This window comes from Homalodisca vitripennis, chromosome 6 (genome assembly GCF_021130785.1).
Source record: "Homalodisca vitripennis isolate AUS2020 chromosome 6, UT_GWSS_2.1, whole genome shotgun sequence".
Lineage (NCBI taxonomy): Eukaryota > Metazoa > Arthropoda > Insecta > Hemiptera > Cicadellidae > Homalodisca > Homalodisca vitripennis.
Genome location: NC_060212.1, coordinates 43,600,714 through 43,624,869, shown reverse-complemented (window position 1 = coordinate 43,624,869; position 24,156 = coordinate 43,600,714). Strand labels below are relative to the sequence as shown.

Here is a 24,156-nt window from a genome sequence, read left to right as displayed (position 1 = left end):
CATATGCCTATAGGGTAAGACCCTCCCAAAACTTCCTATGAAGGTCATTCGTAGGCAAATTGATAAATCTACGAAAAACCAGCTCATATTGTGTCATATGAAGGGTCATCTCGGTCTATTTTGTCCGAACATCAAGCTTAGATTTCCGTCCTGGAGTCCCAGACATTAGGAGTTATGGTGTTGTACCTGAATGTTGTAGAAAATTTAAGGATGGCCGAACTGACATGTACGATGAAGGAGGTCAAGGACGCAGGTCTGTCGCTACAGACGCCCTTGTTGAAAAAATTAAGAAAGTGCTTAGAGAAGACCATATATTCACAATAAATTACAATTATACCTCATAGAATTTTTCATTCCGCTATTTTACTACTTTTATATGTCAGGAAGGAACCACTCACTTATTCCGTACCCCTCCTTTAGATACGTCCCTGAGTACGTAACAATCGCACATTTACGACTACAAAGCACTCGTTACGGTGATTTCAAGGTGTTCTCAATTTCCTTACGTTTGACTGTAACCGTGTTCAACAACGGATGATAAGTTACAGCGTGCAACAACAAGAGTGATCATTACCGTAGTTTAATGTTACGGTAAACATCACTATGGGAACACTACGGGTATTATTGATTAGTGTATTTGTCTGCTTCACAAAAGTTACGGCTGATGGTGAGTTCACTAGAAACTGTTAGAAGATTGTATTTTCAATATTCAATATCTTGAAAACTAAAGGAGACCATACAGGTTTAGTGATTATTATAGTGGTTTTCTAAATGTATTTGTACTCACTGGGTGTAGCTTCATAGAGATTGTGGTTGGCGGTGAGTTTACTAGTGTTATTTTAACGGTTGTATTTTAAATCTTCACATCTTAAAACCACAATAAAGCTGCTGCAATAAAGATTTAATGATCACTATAGTGATGTTTTTAAATATTACAGTTACAGACAACAGGCATTAATAATTAATGTATTTGTATGCACTGGATGTACTTTCACAAAGATTACCGTTGGCGGTGAGTTTACTAGTACTAGCTTAACGTTTGTATTTGAAACGTTCGCATCTAAAAATCATAATATAGCTGTCACAATTAGTGATTATTATAGTGGTGTTTCTGAATGCTTCGGTAAAAGTCTACATATATTATTGAAGTGAAAACTTCTTTAGGCGCGTTGAGCGTTTTGGTAGAGGGTAAAATCCTCGGTTCGCGTCACCGACATGCTAATGATACTAACCTGCATGAAAAAGTCAGTCTCGCTGTGTTTTTTAACCGTAGACTTGGCCGCGGACTACTAACCTGCATGAAAAAGTCAGTCTCGCTGTGTTAAAAACTGTCCCGGCGGAGTATGAAAACAGACTGCGAAAATCAGTGACCTTTACGGCTTCCTCTCGCGATTTAAAAGTGAAGCCAATGTCGTACAATTCTGTAAGATGCGTCAAATTAAAGCTCTTAATATTGGCAATCTATTGGTAATCAAGATCGAATATTAAAAAAATTTCGAAATAATTTTGATTATTGTTTACATTTTACATAGCGTTTACAATGACAAGAAAAAAGTAGTAAGCGAGGATTTTTTTTATTTTTTGGTCAGACAAAATTTGTCAGCGAGAAAGTTGTGTGAAAATAGATGAATATTTTTTTTTGTAATTTATCATTTTTTTATTGGAAGTTTAGTTTAGCCTGTAGTAGCGTATGAAGTGATGGGTGAACGTTTCTGCCGGAACTGTAGTTGGCGCATTGGCTCACTGATACCGTATTAACTCAATAAATTAGTTTATTGTGCAATAAAAATACCTTTACGAAAGAACCAAGTTAATTTAACTAATTTATTAGTTTTAAAAATATTGTGGGTTTAATTGTTATTGCAATCATATACTTTATCCGTAGCAATAACTGTATTATTTACAACGGTGTTCAACTCACTGTTGATCACTCGGTGTTTACTCACTTGTATTCTATGTTTAACAAACTATTAATATTGAGCAATTACAACATATTTTTATACAGATAAATGAATAATGAAAACAACGAATATATTTTTAAACATTTTTAATATTTGTACGAATATTTGTATTTAAAATTTAGCATTATTCATTTTAATTATGTTTTTAATATTTAACCTCTTCATCATGAAATGAGTATTATTACGGTATATAAGATTTATCTTACTAGCGTGGTAAAATAGATTTCTAGTTATTTGATAATATTTTTTCGTGGATTTTAAAATTGGAAAATTAAAAACGCGTCACATTTACAATTACAGATGTACTGCTACTATAACGTATTGTTAATTACTCTCAACTTAATAGTTCCGTTTTCACTTCTATCGGCAGTCCCACGACTGCTACTGTTTTTTATTAGTCTATTTGTCTGCATTGGATGTAGGTTCCCTAAAAAATAACTCTAAATATAGCTTTTTTAATTCGTACATTTTTAGAATGTTGGAAAACTATGACGGCTTTGTTTTTAAACTTCCGATGTCACGCCATGAAACCAGATAAGTGGCATTTTAGCAGTGAGTGCAGTAGCCAATCGCACATCATCCCCACCACAACATTAGCTACTGCGTAATCCAAGTAGCAGTTTGCGCTGAGCTGCAGTTGCATAAACCTGGCCGCCACAACTAATATACCCACCAAATTGAGAATTGAGGAGTGTTATTTGTTTTCTGCAAGCAGAAGAGAATAGTGCATCAGACATCAATCTGACAATGTGGTATGTTTACTCAGAAAATGTCATGAGTGATAGTGTTGTATTGATTAGTGATACAGTTGATCAGTTAATCTTCAAATACAATCAAATTTATTTTTCCTCAATCACAAAAACCATTTGTGTGATATAATACACAGAATACAAATTAGAATATTATCTTCATATAATTAGTGCGTTTTATAGAATTGTGACCAGTGAAAACTGTCAATGTTATCGTATAAGGACTCGAAAAGTCCACCTTGAAACCGCGTCATTGTTTTTGCAATAATTCTTAATAAGCAAGTTATAAAGACTTCATTGTTACACCGGTTCCGCTTGGTCGGAAGAATTCTACTGATTTGTAAGTAAAAGGTTAAAGGTCAGAAATGAGGTTCCAGTAGGCTACGTTAAATACAATAACCTTCAACCTTCTAAATGGTTACGTGATTTTCAATAAATTACTTTCTTAAACAATCACGAACAATAGACCAGTTGATTTTACGGGGAGACATTGGATCGTTCTTCCCCAAAACTAGAAGAACGATCAAAGCAATCCGATTCATCTAAAGAATCTAAATTATAATAATTTCAGCATGCAAAGGGTCCAAGGTAAACTAAAGGGATTCAAAGCGATTCAAGGCTATTTACAGAGCAATCGTAGACCAATGATAATTTAGCTTAAGTTTCTTGTAATTTTTTATTTTACCTATCAGTTTTTGTTCATACTTATTTTCCTTTAATTTTTTGTATATAATTATATTATTTAGTCTAATAAGACACGGACTGCACCCTTTTAGGTTTTAATTTTTTTTATACCTATTAGAAAGCTTGTTCTTTCAATTTAACAATGAGATATAAGAATACATATTTTAACTGCAATGTAATCAGTATAACATATTTATATATTATATATGACTTGTAGCTCAGTGTCCATGCGTGTCACAACAAGATTGCCCGGCGGACCAATCCTGTATCGAACAAATATGTGAGAGCCCATGTCCTAGTCTTTGTGGGGATTTCACAATATGTCAAGTAGATGATCATATCGCTTCGTGCTATTGTGAACCAGGATACTCTGGCGACCCATACATCGGGTGTTACGATCAATGTAAGTATACTGAATAGCGTGTGTGTATCACTTACTGCTACTTACAGTGTTGCCAGAACGTTAGGGGACATATGGGACTTATCAGCATATATAATTATAGCAGATTAATTTTCTCTACATATTTCACTGGTAACCAAATCTAAGTATTTTCGCGCAACTCCAAGTAATGTATGTATAACACCTTTTTAGATGGGATTTTTTGGGAATTAAAAATTTCATGGGACATGTGCTTTAGTAAACTTGTATAATGTATAACTTCTGAAGGAAATGTCCAATCATCGTGATTTTTGGAATGCTGTTGTGTCACAAAATATAAAGTAAATAAATGCCATTTGGTGCGTTATACCGCCTGAACTATGACAGGGTTACACCGCTGTGTTCCACGCAGAGCAGGACAGGGAATATTGGAACTTTTGTGCGGTATAGCGCCTGAAATTCGAAATCGGTAGGCAATCCAAGAACTCCGCTTGTTCCTCGCAGAGTGGGGAGGGAATAGTGTAACCTTGGTGCGTTATAGCGCCTGGACTACGAGCGGTATGCAATCAAAATATACCCCCGTGTCTTCACAAAGCTTAGGTGGAGATAATGGTATGTGGCACACCCTCATAATTTCTTTTATTGTTGACATCTGCTTGGAACTCGCTAAAGTAACAATTCGTAATTTCATAAAATAAAAAATATTTAACAAAATTTGAGCGTTCTCTTTTTACTTCAGATTATTTTAAGTGAACTGTTCCACTTACGATTGACTAAAAATTTCGTATTTTACTATATCGCCTTCAGTTGAAAAACAAACTCATTTTTAAAACATATAATTTTCTCCAAATTCTGTTGAATTTAGAACACTGATTCGTTAAAACGATATCTTTTTCAGCTAAATTTATTAATAAACGTTAGTAAATTCCTGGATTTAGTTAGTCATTCAACTTGCAATTTTTCTTTTAATTTATGTTAAAAAATTCTTATTTTAACTAAATTTTAATAACCAATTTAGGTTAAATGATAACATTTGTTTGTATAAAAGTGTATTAATAGCTTTTACTACAATTTGAATTTTAGTATCACATGGAATCACATCGCAAAAATATTCTTATGATTTAAAAAAAATTATTTACTAAATTTTGTGATCTATATTATAAATTTACATAAATAGACTCATTTTCACCTAGAAATACGTTGTATATTTTAATTTTGTTTACTCTTTACTGTCGTAACGTCAAGACTTTTATAGTTTAATATGCATCAATTTGTAGATGATATAGGAAACTGGCCTCCATATCATGCAACCACAAAACGATATACAGTGGAACCAGTCACGGTAAGTTTATAGCTATTCATATTATAAATCATATACCATTTATATACGGAAAAATCCTATGTCCTTTCTTTACACTAAATGTTCAATATTGTTAAAGTTAAATACTGTCCGGGAAGAATGCAGCTAATATAGCTAAATTAATATTATGACCAATACATTGAAAACACAATTCTAAAATATATAAAATGATTACTAAACAATCGTTACGAAAAGATTTTGAACATAAACGATGTACTTTAAGGAATGAATGAGTGATTATGTAAGATAAATCACAGAAGAGAGAAAGAAAAAGAGAGGCCTTTTAGGAATTTGTATCCAATTAACACGAATAACAGACAACATCAAGAAATTTTTAAAATAGAATGACAAGATATATCATAACCTAGAAAAGGTATTTGCTGTGTGGTAAAGGATCGAAGATAAAATAGAGCTGTGTTAATAAAGTATTACGTAAGACATGAACAAATAGCAGTATCAGTAAGTTAGGTTACATAGGTAATAGACTCACAAATAAATTTAGTAATATAATATTTAAAGGGACTCATTTATAACACGAAATTATTTATATCTTAAGCTTATAAAAATACAATTTAATTTGGAAAATATTAACAGCCGAAGTGTAGACAAAGCTCCTTTATCTACCACATCAGGGACAAGAACCTGAAATTAGTTGCACCTCACCAATCTTAGTTTTTGGCAAAACTTCTTTACATTCAAAAGCATTTGTCAAACAGTGTTTAAGAAGTACATTTCAACAATATAATCAGTATTAAATAATGGAAATTATGTATTTGGAAATTCAAATAAGTTTCTCTGGTAAAATAAACAATTTGATACAATATACGTGTATAGTTTCCTTGTATATTATATAGTTAAAACTAGCTAGAAGTATTGGATTCTACAATTTAAAAATTACCATTGGCAGTGTTATATTAGTATGGTATAGTATTAGCATTATATTCATAACGAGTAAGCTGGATTACTTTTGGACTATCATAATTACTAATTAATTTTAATATTGTTTTATAATGATAACTAAAATGATAATACAAAGTATCTTACTTCTTTAATTTGTTTAAAGATTATGCTTCATACTACATGCATTAAATACTATTTAGTGCGGATATATATATATATATATATATATATATATATATATATATATATATATATATATATATTTATATTTATATTTACTTTTTAACAATTTAAATTAAATTAAATTTGTACTAAACCTTATTTGGAAGGTAAATTGGCACACAGCGTTTGCGTACTGCTTACAACTCGGAGGTCGTCTCGCAACTATTGAATCAAGGGAGGAGAATGCACTCGTAAAGGATGTTATAGTAAAATCAGGTAACTTATTCCAAAACTATTCTTAATCATACATTTTAAAAAATCAATTAAAGTTTAAAGTTATACATCATTACAAAGTATCAATAAGTAATAATACCACCAGTCAAACAAATAAAGTAAAACAGGGGAAAATTGCATTGCAAGTGGATATAAAATTGTGTACCTGATGAGACTATAAGAACACCCAATCATCTAAATTACACTAGATTTCCTAGTTTAGTTGTCTGTGATGTCAAACAATTAAAAGTTAAATTCTGATATTCTTTGTCGCCGAAAATTTCGAATGCCTTCATATGGACGTAGACTTTTCCAGCATTTTAAAATTCAACTCCTGGTTATATAGTGAAGTGAATGTTGAGTTTAGCTCTAGTTCACGTACCTATTCACTAATTCTGCACTCAGCGTCTGGAAACAGCCGCTGCCAAAGACTTGGATCTGGAGTCATGTTAGTCTGAAGAGATCCAAAAAATGTCGGTGACGAGAAACTCAAAACAAACAATAAATTTACGTCGTTTCGACGTATAAAACAACGAAAGTATAAAATATAGTGTAATTTAGGTGAAGACGTATTTTCATAGTCCTTTCAGATGCACAATTTCAGGTGCAATAAGATGTTTAGATACGGTCTCTAAGCATAGTGGATCAGCTGGGTTTTCACGTGCCTATGGTGGGAAGGGTTTATTCAATAAGAATGTTGGGTTCAGCTACAGTTTACCTTATAGAATCTGAAAGTCTGTGACAACGTCTGATTCAAGACCCTGCACCAAGAGGAAGGTGAACTGGAGTTATACTCAACAATATTCCCATTCAATGTACCCTTCCCACCATAGCTATGTGTAGTATTTGCTTCGTACGATTTTAGGACTCTTCTCACCCCAGGATGTAAAGTGTACCGAAAACTACGTAAAGTGATCTTGTGCTCTCAATATTTGCAGGTCTTGGAACCCAGTTTTGGATCTCTGGAGCCGACTACTCTCACCAGGGTCACTGGACATGGATGAGCACCGGACGACCCTTCAACTTTACGGACTGGAGCCCTGGACAGCCGGACAACTACCAGGGGGTGGCGGGGGGAGAGCACTGCCTAGAGCTGAGGGAGGACTACCAGTACCTATGGAACGACGGGAACTGTCCACAACCACATTTTCCCATCTGTGAATATTACGACTGAAAATTGTTTGATTCTCTCTGATTGTAACATCAATGATAATCTTCAACAATACCATTTGAAATATATCTTGTTTTATTTTCCAAACATTTACCTTATAAATTCAATTTTTTCTCAGCGTAGCTTACTTAAATTTGCCCTCACGGATAGTTTAGTGCTAGTATAATCACATCGCTTGAAAAACGCTAGAATACATTCTCATATTAAATTAATTTGTTTATTATAATTTTTAAAGTTTCTGGTATACCGGATACATACGCACATGAACACGAATAATGAACTGTGATCTTACTCTGTGGATTGGATTATCAGAAAGGCATTCTAACATAGAAACGGAAAATGATTTTAACATTATTATGTCCAAATATAAAGCGATCGTATATATTTTCACAGTAACGAATGTGTGTCCTATATATACATGGCGCGAAAACAAACCTCACATCCTGACACATTTTTGACTGATTGTAAAAATTACAATAAGTATTATGTATGTGGACGAGCATTATAAAAGTGTGCAGTAAATATCTATCACCAAGCGATAGATAGTGCCATTTATATATTTAGAACTGTTAGCTATAATTTATCAGATATGATTTAAAACCTGAAGGAGACCTTTATTAAATAGCGTATTAATATTTAGAATGATTGAATATATAGAGACCTACTCATTAATGAATCCTAGCCCAAGATTCCATTAAAACCTTAATATCGTGCGAAGCCCTCAGGAATGAAGCATGTTGGAGAGAGATATATTTTAGTGACTACATCTAAGAATCCTACATTGGATCATACATCAAAACATCTAATAAGGTGTGCAATTTTGATGTTCCAATATAAAAATTAAAGATTTTTTGATAAAGAGAAACGTGTTCTAACATCATTCAATTTCAATATATTTGGGTCAGAAACTTGTACTGCCCCCACCCGAAATGATTACGGAAATTCTCACCTAGACTTACGAGATGTTATCAGCTATACTCGAGATCAATGATGATAATTCTTAGTATAGCCACCTCCAAAGTACTTGCATCTCATCGCATGTTCCACAACTCTCCAGTAAAAGTGCCATCGGAAACATCTATTTGGACATAAATAAGCTTCAAATATTTCTTCCTGGACATAACCAATATTAAAAGAAATTGTCTTCAAAGAACAAGAATGCATTACATACGTGTAAGCTCTTAATAGATTGTACATGGTAAACATTCTTTACTTGAATCGATGTGATTTTTTGAAAGTCTTTTGTGTATAACATGGAATATTCCCACGATAACTAATTCCAAAAGAGATTAAAGAAAACATTGTTTTTACCTTTGCCGATTATGACGCCCAGATCCCATAACCAAACTTCACTCTCAAAATTTAGCGGCGTTATGTCTAAAAAATGCTAGTTTATGTCTTGGCGTAGGAGGGTGATGTAATATTTTATTTTATTTACATATTTTATAACGCTTCAATACGTCTCCAGAGAGGTTCACTTCTGGCTAGTTGAACCTACAGTAGTGCGGCGAAAATTGATGTGTTACTTCAACCTGCGCCATCTTATGGACCGAGATGTTGGGGTCCAAGGATAGATAAATAGGTCTACTATATTGCTGGAGATAATGGAGTCACGCCCTGGTACTAATCTGATTCCTCTTCTTCGTATGACACCTGACTAAGATTAATGCAATAAACGCTTCCTCGTGAATCTTGACAGGAGGCGGCACCTACCACCAACATTATCCATGCAGAATATCCTGTTACTCCGAGAGCAGCGCAAAGTTTTAGTAGTCTCAGTTGCTTGTCCTAAGAGAAAAAACAAAATAATTTTTAAAATAATGGGGTATCTTAATCTTCTTTCCAATTCTTACAGAGATTTGATACCAAAATCTTTGCATATATAAACCTTCAAACTACTAATTGCACCTTTATATTCATATTTCGTGAGTACAGCCAGTCGTAAATTTTACTAGCTTCGGTAGTAGACTGTACAAAATCGGATATTTTTATTCCTTATTATTATATTATTGCTGATGAATGTTTAAAACGTGTTGTATATCATTATTGTGCTCTGTATGTGATAAGGTTAGGATTGAATGTGATACACAGCTACATTTACTGTTCACAATGTGTTGATATTGCATTGCCCAAAAAATTATGTACGGCTATTTCAAGCTGCCTTTTTAGTAAACAGCACTAATCAAGTTTTAAATATTACAAATCTGTTTATGGATAGATAAATATTTTTATAAATACGAAGTCTAATAATAAATGTTTTTAGATAGAGAACTTAAACAATTCCACTTTTTTTAGTATTTAGTATCTAAAACGTGTTGCTTAACAGTCGCGGGGAAAATGAGCATAGAAGAATGAGATGAAGGTAAATTGAGATAAAGATCCAAACCGTTTGGAATGTTTGGTAATGGTTCTGGAAGTTATAACACCTTGGTTGGGGTAAAATAACACGCTCGAAAGAACACCTTCATTTTACCTTTCACCTTTTTGTAGTTTCATACTGGTATACCTTTGTAATATAGTGAAGTTTAATCAATTCAATGTTTTCATACTTGGCCTTTCCTGATGTTGCTGGGATGTCCTGACGTTATATTTTCTAATATTCAAATAAGTGTGTAATAAATAGTTTTCTTAAATACACTTAGTTACAAACGAAAACTTCTTTCTTCGCACCTGAAGCGGTTTTCAATTAAAGAATACTATTAATTAAATAGAAACATTTTTATTTTTATCAACTAAATTATTTTTTGATTTTATGGCAAATCAAAAAGGAGGAGGACTTAAATCTGTCTTCTTCCTCAGGTGTCAAAAAGTAAACTACTCTTGAAACCCTCTCTACGTCAGTAGAAGGAGAAAAGGAGAACACCAATGAAAGATGTACTGATCATAATCCTGATTTTCTTCAAATCACTCTTCCTCAATCATTAGGTAAAGCTTTATACAAAAAGGTTCTAGTAAAAAATGTTCAAACTCTTCTTGATCAAACTGCAATATTTCATTCTCCACAGCTATTGAATTAACAGAACTATTCAGTTTATTCTTTCACAAAATAAGTACCAAATTAATGAGCCGGATTAATGATGAGGGACAGTTCAGTGGTAGTTATCGGCATATGTATTATAACCGTGACTGACTCGGGTGTATCAAAAATATCTTCATGTGTTATTTATCGTGAGAGAGGAGAGCTAACTTTTACTATACTAGTTGGACATGGTTTTTAATGGTTTTAAAGAGTCAATAGTCAACTTGTTCACCATTGCGTCTGTACTGTCCTTTTTATATGCATGTCCCGATATATGTTCAGTTTTACCAACAGGAGACCACGCATCAAGAAGAGGGTGATAATGGGATGACAGACTTCTGGGTACAATACTGCCATTCATGTGTTCAAGCGTTACCCTAGAGAATATAAAGATCACATCAAATGCTAAGCTACGTGCTTACGGAGACCTCAGCTCTAGTTGGCGTTAGTGGAACTTTCACAGAAGCAGTTGGGAAGGAATATTATAAGCAAAACAGTCTTATTACCTTTAAGAGATTATTAAACACTTATCACTAACACAAGAATGGTAATTGGTGACTGCATTAATAGTGATAATCAATGATTGAAGCTGGATTAATTTTGTAAGTTCTATACATCATTCACTCGTCTTGCATTATTATTAGGTATGGTATATAACAGTGCAGAGTTAGGAAATCTTTTTTATTGTTAATAATCACGGTTAAGGTTCTCTAAGCTCGTATGAACTTATCAGGTAGAATAAATACCCAGAAGTGTGGGGACCGTTGAATTCCTACTTGGGCGATTCTACCGTTTCGCTAATACTGATAGCGAACTAAATATGACAAGGAAATTAGCTATAACTAGTAGCACATTATGAAATCTTATATATTTTATAAACTCAGTTTCAGAAAAGTTTGTTATTGATACAATGCTAAAACAACTTCATAATAAATTATAATATAGAATTTCTCTATGAAATAATAATAACTGAACAATCTTGATTTAATATATGTGGCTGAGTTGAACACCATAATTCGGTACAAATTGCCGCAAACTCTACCTGTATGTATTATGTTTGCGTATAATATTAGTCACTAAGCCGAGAACTTCTGGTAAATACTAATATTTACGTATGCGATACAGTATATTATCAAAGTAATTCAGTCCATAATCATTGTACCGGCTTACAAATAGATAGTTATGGGTTGTTTTAGACGTGGTAACTATCGACGCAAATACTTTTTTTGCCGTCTCTTCGTATTCAAAATTATGTGGTAGTTATCAGCTATCATCGTCAATAGCATCCTTACGAGCCGAGATTCGTGGTCAGGTTTGAGGGAGAGATTTATATTACAAAAATTATTTGGGGTACATTAAGATGTAAAAAAGAATGTGCTTATGGCTAGGACTATTAATACTATATATTCTAAATAGGCTGTGTCATTTAAAAGGGTCAGTCCGCAATATTCGCCCCACGCAAAGTGTCAGTACATAACATCAGAGTTTTATAACAAATAAGTATTATCAGCTGTGAAGGCTAAGATATATTTATTACTTTACATCTCCTTGAATTTTGGGAGATCAATCAGCTACGTTATTTATCTGAACACTTTAAACTGAATACATTTTGAATAAAAATAAAAAAAAACAGTGCGTGAGATTACATAAATGTAATAATTACTAAACGCGCATAAAACAGCTGATAACTGATTTGTTTTGTTTTTTTTTTAAATCTCATTTAAGCCTCAGCGTTAGCTATTCCGGCTTCGAAGTGCACTGGTTTTTATTTAAAAGTATAAAGTACATGATTGGACCTCCCCGGGATTGGAACCCGTGATCTGTCGGTTAGAGAGCCGAGACTATAACCATTAAGCTACGGCGGAGGACAGTCTGATTTGTTTAAATTACGACGAAAGTATTGATTGATTTAACTGATTGAATTTCTGAAAAAAATCAACCTTTTTTAGCAGTAAACAATTCGGTTTTACTCAAGGAAGATCTACTGAAGATGCATTGATTACAGTTACAAATTAAATTTTTACCGGATTAAACTCAAAACAACAAGACTTTTTATAGATTTTAAAAAAGCGTTTGACATGGTAAATCATGAGATTCTTCTCAGCAAATTAGAGTCAGCTGGGATCAGAGTAGTGGCTCTAAACTGGTTTAAAAGCTTTATCATAGGAAGGAAACAACAAGTAAAAATAAATACCACCTTTAGCAACCAACTAATTGTACAAAATGGAGTACTTCAAGGATCAGTGATATCAACCACCTTATTTCTAATTTTTATTAATGATTTATTAAACCTTCCATGGACACATTAACGCTTTTGCAGATGATATAGCTCTTTTTTATGCAGAAAAAAACCTTATTGTATTAAGTGATTTAATAAATTTGGATCTTTTACTACTCAGGAAATGGTGTCTCACTAATAGAATGCAAGTTAATGTGAATAAGACTAAATTTGTTACTTTTGATTTTTTCGGTTTTGAAATACCCTACCCGTTGATATTTCATTCCTCAAGCTGCAATTTCCAACCATGTACATGTCAATCATTAGAGCAAGTAAAAACTATTAAATACTTGGGAATTCTATTTGATGAAAAACTTACGTTTGAGCCACACATTCTAGATTTACACTCCAAATTACGATCACAGATAAGAAAATTTTACTTTTTGTGAAATTTTTGTAACGAACAATTATTAAGAACACTATATTTTGCCCTTATTAATTCAAGATTACAATACGCTTTGCCATGTTGGGGTGGAACATACAAAACTTTAATTGGCAAGTTAAGAATGACTCAAAATTACTTCTTACGTATAATCTTAAAAAAAAAAATCAAAAATAACACATTCCTTTCCATTATACCAACATTTAAAAATTCTACCCATTCAGCACCTATTCATTTTTAAAGTCTTGAGATTGTTTTTTATTAGAAGCGGAAATAGAGAAAATATTATGCCTAACCACCCACATAGTACAAGAAGTTGTGTAAATAATTGTTTCAAACTACCTAAAGTTAATAAAGCTATTTTCCGACATTCCTTTCAATATTTGGGACCCAAATATTTTAATAAACCACCATTACAATTCAAGAGTACGAAAAACCTCAATCTTTTTTGTAAGCAAACAATCACTTGGCTTTCTTCTCAGCAGGATGTAGAATATTTTAAAAATGTATTAGTTTAAATATAGTGTTCATTTTCACAATATAAAGTATAATATGTATGTGCGAGTATATGTATGTATGTATGCGTAAGTATACATGTGGATGTATATGTATGCATGTGTGTGTGCCTATTTATGCATAATTTTGTCATTTTAGTTACTTTTTCTCTTTCTATTATTAAAAAAATAATTTATACTATTTATTTTTACTAATATATATATATATATATATATATATATATATATATATATATATATCAATATGTATTCTCTTCATGTAGAAATAAAAAACCAAATATTGGTAAACTCTTTTTATAAATTTTCGTATGTCAGCATACTTCTTCAGATAACAGTGTATAAATATTTACAAAATTAAATCATGAAACTAACTAAATACAAACAAGAAAATGAACTGAAATAGAATAATAAATATATATATATATATATATATATTTGCGGTTGGCGAAATACTAAGTAAAGTTATTATAATGCTAGACTCTGATTCACATGTTTAAAACTATATTCTTTATTTTTACAACTGGCCACACTACTGGTTAAAGTGGCCAGTATATTTCTCGCCTTTTTCATGCATGTATTTATGTAATTATTTATGGGAAATAAAATACATTTATTCATTTTAATTGATATTGAGAGCAAGTATGCGTAAATTTCTGGAAATCCATACATAACATGAAGCTGTTTTGCCACATCGGGAAACTTCGAAAGTAGGTTTCACTTCCGGCTAGTTTATACTTTCCAGTTGTATCTACTCTGGGTACAACAAAGATCTTGGCAACCTTATGGATGCGCAGGAGTGGCCCAACGCTAACCTAAAATTTATAGATATCGGTGTTTAATGGTAGATCAATAAGTCTAGTCTACTGCGGGAGATGACTCTTGAAATTTGGTGGGGCTCCCTAAGTGTTAAGATATGTTGTACTTGTACTTAAGGACGCGTTACCTCCTATCTGCTTTGACTAGAAAGGATGGTACAGAACGGACTTCCCTTTATTCCAAGAATACAAAATTTAGATTAACGCCCTTAATCCTTCTTTACAGATCTTGAAAGGAGGCATCCCCTATCCCCAAATATTATCCATCCAGAATTTCTTGTCAAGGAAACAGCGAAAATTCCTTTAAGGACTAAGTAAAATTTCTCAGCTTTTCATCCTAATAAAACAACAAAAATGCCTCGGAAGTACCCCAAATGAAATTTTTAACTAAAAAAAATTAATACTAAAATATTTGTATAAGGAAAATGTGTTATTCTGTAAGTTAAGTAAAAACGAGAATTCCGTGTAATGTTTTAATCCGGAAAACACACCTGACAAATTTAACCTCACGGAAAGACATAAAATCGCATCCATTAAAAGTTATCAAACCCGTAGAAACAATCGCATCGTTTGCTGTTACAAGCGTTCATCACGAAGATTTCAAGGTATACTTGATTACATTGTATTCGCATATTACCGCTTAATGATAACATATGATACATATTGACGCCAGAACAATAAGAGGGGTAGTTAACACTGTCAGTTTTAACGACGGATATTGCTATGCCTGCATTAGAAGCACTGTTGGTTTGTTTATTTGTAAGAATTGGATGCATTTTGGCCCAGGACACAGTTGTCGGTGACTTAGTGCGTAAGCAACGCAAGTTTCTTTTAAAATTAGACTAACTTTGATGGAACTTAGAAGGAATATGAAAATTACATTAGCTTTCAGGGAATATAAATATTTAATGCAATACACATAACTTAGTTTCTTTTATGGGGGGGGGGGGTAATCGGCGGTGAAGAATCTCAAAATAAACTCTTTTTAGATCATTCCAAATATTTTCGATCTCTTCGGATGAACATGACTCCAGATTCCAGTAGTTGAGTCTATGACAGGGTCAGATTCCAGACGCTGAACTAAGAGGAAGGAGAACTGGGGCTAAACTGAAAATTTTCATTTAATTTTCTTTAATATTATTAATATTCATTCTTTAATATTCTATAATATTATTTAATATTCATGTTATAATAGTTTTATTTGTAGATTTTAATATTAAGAGCAAAGTGACTGAACAAATATATAATAAGAACAATGATATACCGCACACAGTTTAATATCTATGTTTTAGTCATAAAATTATGGTAGATGTGTCAATTTAAATATATAAATAATATACATCAGAAATTTCTTAGTTTCTTAGATTTTTTTAGTGATTAATCAGAAAAATAATTAAACTTTCTTGCACTTCATTTTTATATATTTAACATCATTGTCATAGGAAGGTATTTTACTACAGCTGATTCTTGCCAAAGGTTTATTTCACCTTACAATATTCTGTGATTTATTTTACCTTGTATTACTTTAAGTGCTCAGAATATAGTGTAAGTCATTACTATCAGATCCAGTACCATTTAACCAATAATATTAAATTTAATTTATTAATACATTTTTACTTGTCACCTGTTTTCTAATCGTTCTTTCACATCTATTCTAGTCCATCCTGTATGCCTCACACACGATGATTGCCTGGAAAACGAAATCTGTACGAACCAAAAGTGTGAGAACCCATGCAACTGCGCCTGTGGGGGCAACACCACCTGCCATGTAGAAAATCACGTGGTTGCTTGCGCGTGCTGGCCGGGTTATTCCGGGGACGCGATAAAAGGATGTATACAAGACCGTAAGTTATAATTCAAAAGTTAAACTTCATGACTGATATTATTAACTCATTAAAATTTTAATATTTTATTATTTTAAATGAAAGCTTAGTCATAGTCAGAATTGTTAAGGGGGTAATGGGAGTTATTTAATTGTTAAATAGGCAACACCAGCAAAACTTATAATTTAGGATTATGTGATGTACACTTAAATCAATTAGCAACTGTTTTATAGTTATAGTGTATTTTGAAGTAACTACTTCTTTTGGCGGGCTATGGATGTATGTTTAGCGTGGGGGAATATTAATTCGTGAAAGAAAATTAGTTTTTCTGTTGATATAATTATAACATTTACTCAATTACATTAGGCCATACCTTACATTAACTTCAACAATAAATTGCGTAAAAACAGATTTAAATATACATTTTCGCTGTAGAAAAATAAAACCATTAATTCACTTTTTAAAAGATAAATAATATATTTAACAATACAAAACCATAAAAACATATACATAACTACAACGAGATATGATACAAAAAGTGTTGACAAGATTTTAGTAATAAGTTATTTCATAGTTTTCCCTTCTTCTTATTTAATTAAAAACCACTAAGAAACTAATAATTGTTTAATATCCTATGATTATTCTATTTAAAAATGAGAATTAACTTTACGAACAATTTAACAAGAAATTTTTAATATATTTCTTGTGAAAATAGATAATATATAAAAGAGGAAATATGCTTTGACTGAAATGCAATTTTCACACCTACTCATGTATAATTGTATACTCTTCATCGGAATAACAATATAAATGATTCAATGGCCTTTAAGATATACTTCAGACTAAAATTATATTTTTAAAAGTCCGGAAGTACACTCTTTTTACCGAAGTAGGCATCTCAAACTTACGTTGGATTGTTGAAACTAGGCAAATTCTACTACAGCGGCATCTAAAATATAATTACTATTTTGGACCAGTGCTCATACAAGCGATAACTTGAAATAAAACCCAGTACAACATATGTTTAGCTATATCATGAACACTAAAATAATGTACTTTTAATATCCCTACTTCCAATTCAAAGCTATCATTTGATTTGCTTTTACAATGAATACTACAGACTCCCACTTAAGGAGTCCTCTTAAAATAGGTCAAATATTAATGATATTTTTATATATTTTGAATTTAGCATTATGAAATGTTCCAGATATTTTTTTGTTATTAATACTCATAAAGGATGAGTTTGTTTTTATAGTTATTGATAGATAAACTTTCCCTAAGTAAGAAACCGATCGTCATCCGCACTAGGTTTGGCAGGGATCGTGTAATGGAAAGGCATGGAAAGTGTTAAAATATGAAATGTTAATTTTACTAGATTACATTTTTCTTAGCTACACATAAAAACGAAATAATTTTTGAATCAGCTGGTACTAATTACATACATTCTCTAAAAGTGACAACCTTTAGTTTCTTTATTTATTTGTCTAGTGATTATGTAACTTCTTACTGTACATATATATTAAATAAATTATACTTTTAATGTTATTTTTCTCTTCCATATGTTGATTTAATCAAACGTTCACTTTTTATGATTTCAAATGTCATTGTTGGAAAAGAATGCAAGTATTAATTTTTTTCTTAGTAAGGACCGTGATGTTATATATTCAATTATGACACATAGCCATAATCCAGTTTTAAGTGTATCACGCTGTCAATATCAATTCTAAAAAAAAATTCATTTCATATTTGTAATACTTTTTTTCAATCTCCCTCCCATTCGACGTCTACAACAATTAGTACGAGTGATGATCAATTCATTTCTTTTAGAAAATCCATTATTGATCCAAAGAAAACTCAATATTGATGCTTATATAATGCAAATTGCTCTCTGCTCCTGTACTCAGTGTTTATTGTGTCATTTATAAAATATATGCCATAACATCACTTTTATGAAATTGCGTGCAAAGCCATAAGTAACTGCTAGTTGATATATAAATCTACTATATGATTTAAAGTATTGTAAGTATACTACTTAGTATAATCTGTTACAGATTACTCAGGGTGCTGGCCACCATATGCCGGAGCTATAAAGCGGTACGAAGTCGAGGCAATTAAGGTATAGATTTATTCACTACTGTCATTTAACTATTGAAAAGATAATTTAAAATTATTTTGATTTCATATTCAATAAATGAGCTTAGCTATTCATAAAAAGCAGAGGAAAAGTATATTTCATTCTCAAGAACCTCATTTCGATATATGTCCTCTATTGTAAAATTTAAGAATATAATCTGCAATATTTTGCATTATTCATATGACGTTTTCATAATGACCTACCATTTAAGTGTGCTAAGCCATATTATATACCATTGTTATTGTATACTTCCATATCATTATAGTTCAGAACTTTAATTAGACAGTTGATATTAACACATACCTTCTTCAAACAGTAGTCATAACGCTACTGTAGTTTCAAGTACCTCATCTTATGGCGTGAAAAAAGTATTAAATGGAGGATTATCCATCTGGAGTCCTTATAGTGTGGGCTTCACCCCAGTAATAATCCTATCAGATCAGTATCCTGTCTCCTGCGCGATTGCGTGTCATGTTAAATATTCGATTTTGATGGGCCTATGAAATGTGTGTTTCGTTATCTATTTATTTATTCGTTGACTTATGTGCTTTGTATGTAAATCTTAAATTGGACTACTTCTGATGGATAATCTTTGCATTTATTACTTACAAACAATAGAAGACTTACTAGATTAGCTATAGTAGCGTCATGACTAAAATTTGAACTGTTTGAAGAAGGCATGAGTTTATTGTCTGCATCAATTCTTACTAATGCTGAATTATTTTTTAGACAACAGATGACAACAATAATCCGCTTTCTTTGGGCAATCCAATTTTATGCTTCCATATATTCCAATGTACTTCAGCAAATCCAATTCAAACTTACTTAGGTTATTCCGAAGTCTTTTTTTATATTCATGAGTTTTACTTGTTTCTCTTGCATACTCTTACTTTCTCGACAGGTTAACTGGTATACAGCCTATGCTCATTGCTTGACTCACGGCCGTCGTCTCGCCACCATAACATCCTGTGAGGAAAACGAACAGATAAAGGAAGTTATCCGGCAATCCGGTGGGTACTACTTGAATGGTTATTAATAGTGAACGTGAATGAGTGATCATGGATGATGGAGTTTGAAGTGGATGGTGGATGGAGCGTGGGAGGGTAGCTAGATAGTAAGTGTTACTTATACAAGGTAAAGTACGTAGTGTTATTTATTTGAATTTTGTTGTTCACGATAAGGAAAATAACATCATTGCGGTCCTTTGATATCTTTATATTCTGCAAGTATTTACTAATTCTCAGTGTATGGATCTCAGTCTGTAATGATCACGTGCTGTATAGTGCGCTGTTTCTGCAAAGTCATACTGTTTAGATTATAGGGTACACGCATGTTTTAACGTACAACCTTTCCTGTTAAGTTAGAAGTGTTGAGTTAATCACCTCGCGTTCATCTTAATTTTTCCTTTATGGGAACATATGCATAATAAAATGTTTAAGAGCTGAGGAATATATTAGATTTCAAATCTCGACACGAGGTGTAACATTTTACCGACGCATAAAATGTATTTGGTATGTTATTTGAATGAGATATTATGTTATGTTCAAATTTTAAAGTTGAGTTAAGGTCTGTTACAAGTGAGGAGGAATTAAAACAATTTGAACAATATTGACCGGAAGGATCTGGGCGGTGTCCTGAAGTTCCTAAAATATGTAAACGCTTTTTTATGTAATATAACAAAACTGAAGCGTTTGTCTGGAAAAATATAAATACTTTCAGGATCAGTCAAAGGATATATAAATAGTAAAAAGACGACGGCGATGTATAGAAATACAAGTCTTAACATGAAAATGTAAAAGATAAAACTCACGAGTTTCAGGACTCTATTGATTTGAGTACACATCCAGCACCAGCTATTATTTAAAAAGTTAATATGCTTTATCAGTTGCCATATACAAGAGATATCTCTCTTCAAGAGATATAAAAATGAGCATTGAAGACAGGAATTGTATCTCTTTACTTTCATTTGGTAAAACTACTTTCAATACTACAAAAAAGGTATTAATATTTTTACATGATTTACAGACTAGTATTTTATTGCTGCTGTCCAGCAGCAAGATGACATAAATAGATGTTAGATTAGCCCATGTAATTACAAAAAAAAATAGATTTTCCGTCAGTGTTATACAAACTCAAACAATCAAATATTGTGAAAATGACAAGAACCATTGGTTCAATGTGGAAATGTATTTCTTATCAATAAGAAATACATTTCCAAACGTTATTTTAACAGAAAAACTTTCAAACGCTATCTGTAGGATCCTGACCACTTATTTGGTGGAGTGTTCTAATCCATGTAATTTTTCCATCCAGTTAGTTAAAACATCCTGATTTAAAGTAACTAACGTTTCCGATATAGGAACAAAGATATAATTGGGCGAATTGAAAATAGTTACAATTTTAGATCACCGTCTCAATACTTTTCCTGACATTTTATTACCTCTTTTTTCATTTCCTGCTGATTTCTGTTTATCCTCACAGCAATTGAAGTCAACTTTATCTAAAAGTACTGCATTACAGGACTTGGTCCTCAATTTTGGGCCTCGGGGACGGACTACTCTCTTGGCTCGTACTGGACGTGGATGAGCACCGGACACCCCTTCACCTTCACGGACTGGAGCCCTAACCAGCCTGACAACTGGCAGGACCTCCCCGGGGGCGAGCATTGCCTGGAGCTCTGGCAGGATGGTCAGTATCGCTGGAACGATAGGAACTGTATGGAACTACAATTCCCGATTTGTGAATATTATGAATGACCATAATATTTGTAGATAATACTATGATGGTGATTTTACACAAATAAAATTCGCTGTACATTTATCTAGATATGTTCTCCCTTATTCTTTTACCTATTTTAAACATTTTTTTGCATTATTGTGCGAAATTTTAAAAGAACTATGTGGGTGTCACTAGCGATCTCTACCAATTAAACCAACACTAGGGAAACTAGGCTAATTTAAAGGAGATTTAGATGGACATTTTTTGAATCTCTAAGATCACAAAGTGATATCCTTTGTTGGGCAATACAGAGACATTGTTTTTGGTTATAAACACCTGTAAGGTTTCCGCCTCTGAGCTCATCCTCCCCACATATTCAAAAAAAAGACGAATATTAAGTTTATTGTTGAACCCCAAAATTTAATAAAGCGCTACAGTTACACAGCTTCGGTGAAGCCAAATATAATTTCTTTCAATACTTTACCGAAACACAGTGAGTTAGAGTTTGCTCAAACACTTCACAATAATTACTAAAGATAATAACTTTGATTAGGCCACATTTTTTATTGACAGAAAAATGGTATAAAACTCTTTTATAGTGCCTTTGACACTTTTTTAATTATTACTTCATGAACCAATGGACTTTTAAATATGTCTGTAAAAGTAAGGATGAAATAAAAATGCTAATTAAAATGTCAGAGTTTACTTAGTTTTAAAATTTAAATACTGTGCTGCACTCTGGCACTCTGGTTTAAGAACTATAGTTTAACTCCACTCTCTCCTACAAGGCTATAAGAGCATTATCGATACATACATTATATATGTATTCACTGATGGAAATAGACTGCGTACATACACATATTTTGAGCAGCTTGAATGAAGACTATCCAATAGTAAACTAATGACAGGATAGATGGTCTTGTCCGTAATACTGGTATTAACGAGCATGATTTGATCGAAACACCACCTCAAGTGATCGAACACTACGGGAAGGTTAATAGCCTCAACGCTGTACTTCAAAGACAGAGCCATCCTTCTAATATTAGTACTATCTTCCGTAGACAGAATACAACTTTGAGCGTGCCCGAGTGCTGAAATGGCGTGGTCAGAATTCTCGGTAGTTTTCGTGAGAGGCAGTCTCTGGACATGTCTATTGTATAGCACTTAAGCCTTTGAATACCTGAAAGTAAGGTATGAAACCCTAGCAATTTAATTATTTGTTATTTTTTTCTCATATATAATGCCAATACCCAATATACAAATAGAATGTTTATAAATATAACCATAAATAGACTAAAAATACTAACAACTATGTACAAATATGAAAACCTGATTTGCAGGAGTGCCAGTTCCGTAAAAGTTGAAGGATGGAGCATGAAATGAATCCTAAGAAAAAAAACAGCACCAAAGTGATTTGAAAGATATTGCATATATCTGAGTAACTTGAGGCTTATTGATTTTATAGGTTCATCAATGTGTGTATACTAGAAGTAAATTTTTAGATCGGACAAAGTTACAAAAACTCTTGGACTGATATCAATGGCTTACTCGGCATTTGAAAGGTAGTTTATACTCTGGATAAATATTTTTAAATACACCTTAGTTAGGAAAGGCATCGAGCTGAACCACATTAAATGTTAGTTTATATGTCTTGTGTTCAATTTTCTTTTGAATAGTAATATTTATCAACAATTTTGAAAACAATTTAGAGATTACTGTTTATCCAAACTGCATAACTGGGCTTATCTCCTGAGGTAAATAGCCCAAGAAAGAGATAAACCTAATGTTCAAGTTCGTTTGTAGGAGATTATTATATACAGATTGTGTCACTTCCTGACATTAGCCAAAAAGCTTTTGTCATTTGAAAGACATTTAGTAATTCTGTTATTTATTTTTTCACCAATTCGTGTTACTCCTTTAAATACAATAAGAGTAATAATACATCACAACTGTTCCATAACTAATATATAAAAGTAAATATATTTTACTTATTTATATGTTATATTATCTTATATGTATTATATTTTATTCATAGTATATTTGACATATGACCAATTAGCAATTGTTGGATATATCTTACCAACTAAACAACATTCGAGATTACATTTTTATATATGGAATTTTTTTGAATAATGTATTTTTTGTTCAAATTAAACTAGTAAAGTGAAGAAACTTAGAAAATATAGAGCAAATTTCAAATTACTCGTTGGGTTCTTATATATACTTTGTTAACTAACATTGGTGACGATTCAAACACTGCACCGAAAGAATTATAAATTAATTCAGCTTTGGGAGATATTTCAGGAAAATCTAAAAAAGTATACATAGAGTATAGTAAAAAAGTATCTTTGCAATGCAAACCTCAATAATACAAGGGTAACTGATGATATATCAGAATCGATAGTCTAATTAACTGTCGAATACACATAGGGTACATAGGAAACCACAGTCTTCATAGTTCCATTGGCTACAAGGTTAACTGATGATATATCACAATCGATAGTCTAATAAACTGTCGAATACACATAGGATACATAGGAAACCACAGTCTTCATAGTTCCATTGGCATTGTAGATCCTGAGTCAAATCCAAATAAAGCTTATCTCCATCATACTCACTGGATCTACCGGAGCCCAATCATTGTAGTTTAAATAAACTGAGGCACTCATCCACTTCCACTGATTATGCCATCATTTATTATGAGTTCTTATTAGTTAAACTTTCCTAAGAAGTTTATCCCGGATGTCCGACATCCAATATAGTTTATCCCGGATGTCCATTACTTGCAAACAATGTAATGTCTGCTCTTAATGTAAGGACTGTGATTCATATA

The 24,156-nt window shown here is 32.3% G+C and overlaps 2 protein-coding genes across 2 annotated transcripts; both read left to right on the top strand.

Moving 5' to 3' along the window:
- The first annotated feature begins 491 nt into the window (after positions 1-491).
- On the top strand, positions 492-7,705 carry LOC124365175 (perlucin-like). Its single transcript, XM_046821129.1, has 5 exons — positions 492-667; positions 3,612-3,797; positions 5,051-5,115; positions 6,363-6,471; positions 7,407-7,705. Exons 1-5 carry the CDS (start codon positions 604-606, stop codon positions 7,640-7,642), a joined length of 660 nt encoding a protein of 219 aa, XP_046677085.1. The 5' UTR covers positions 492-603; the 3' UTR covers positions 7,643-7,705.
- A 7,612-nt stretch (positions 7,706-15,317) lies between these two features.
- LOC124365174 (lectin subunit alpha-like) lies at positions 15,318-21,431 on the top strand. Its single transcript, XM_046821128.1, has 5 exons — positions 15,318-15,459; positions 16,307-16,492; positions 18,523-18,587; positions 19,507-19,615; positions 21,126-21,431. Exons 1-5 carry the CDS (start codon positions 15,372-15,374, stop codon positions 21,359-21,361), a joined length of 684 nt encoding a protein of 227 aa, XP_046677084.1. The 5' UTR covers positions 15,318-15,371; the 3' UTR covers positions 21,362-21,431.
- The last annotated feature ends 2,725 nt before the right edge of the window (positions 21,432-24,156 follow it).

Coding starts and splice junctions, on each gene's coding strand:
- LOC124365175 (XM_046821129.1), top strand. CDS start 604: ATGGGAACACTACGGGTATTATTGATTAGTGTATTTGTCTGCTTCACA. Junction 3,798..5,050: donor CATCGGGTGTTACGATCAAT/GTAAGTATACTG, acceptor ATCAATTTGTAG/ATGATATAGGAAACTGGCCT. Junction 6,472..7,406: donor GGATGTTATAGTAAAATCAG/GTAACTTATTCC, acceptor CAATATTTGCAG/GTCTTGGAACCCAGTTTTGG.
- LOC124365174 (XM_046821128.1), top strand. CDS start 15,372: ATGCCTGCATTAGAAGCACTGTTGGTTTGTTTATTTGTAAGAATTGGA. Junction 15,460..16,306: donor AGTTGTCGGTGACTTAGTGC/GTAAGCAACGCA, acceptor CATCTATTCTAG/TCCATCCTGTATGCCTCACA. Junction 19,616..21,125: donor GGAAGTTATCCGGCAATCCG/GTGGGTACTACT, acceptor ACTGCATTACAG/GACTTGGTCCTCAATTTTGG.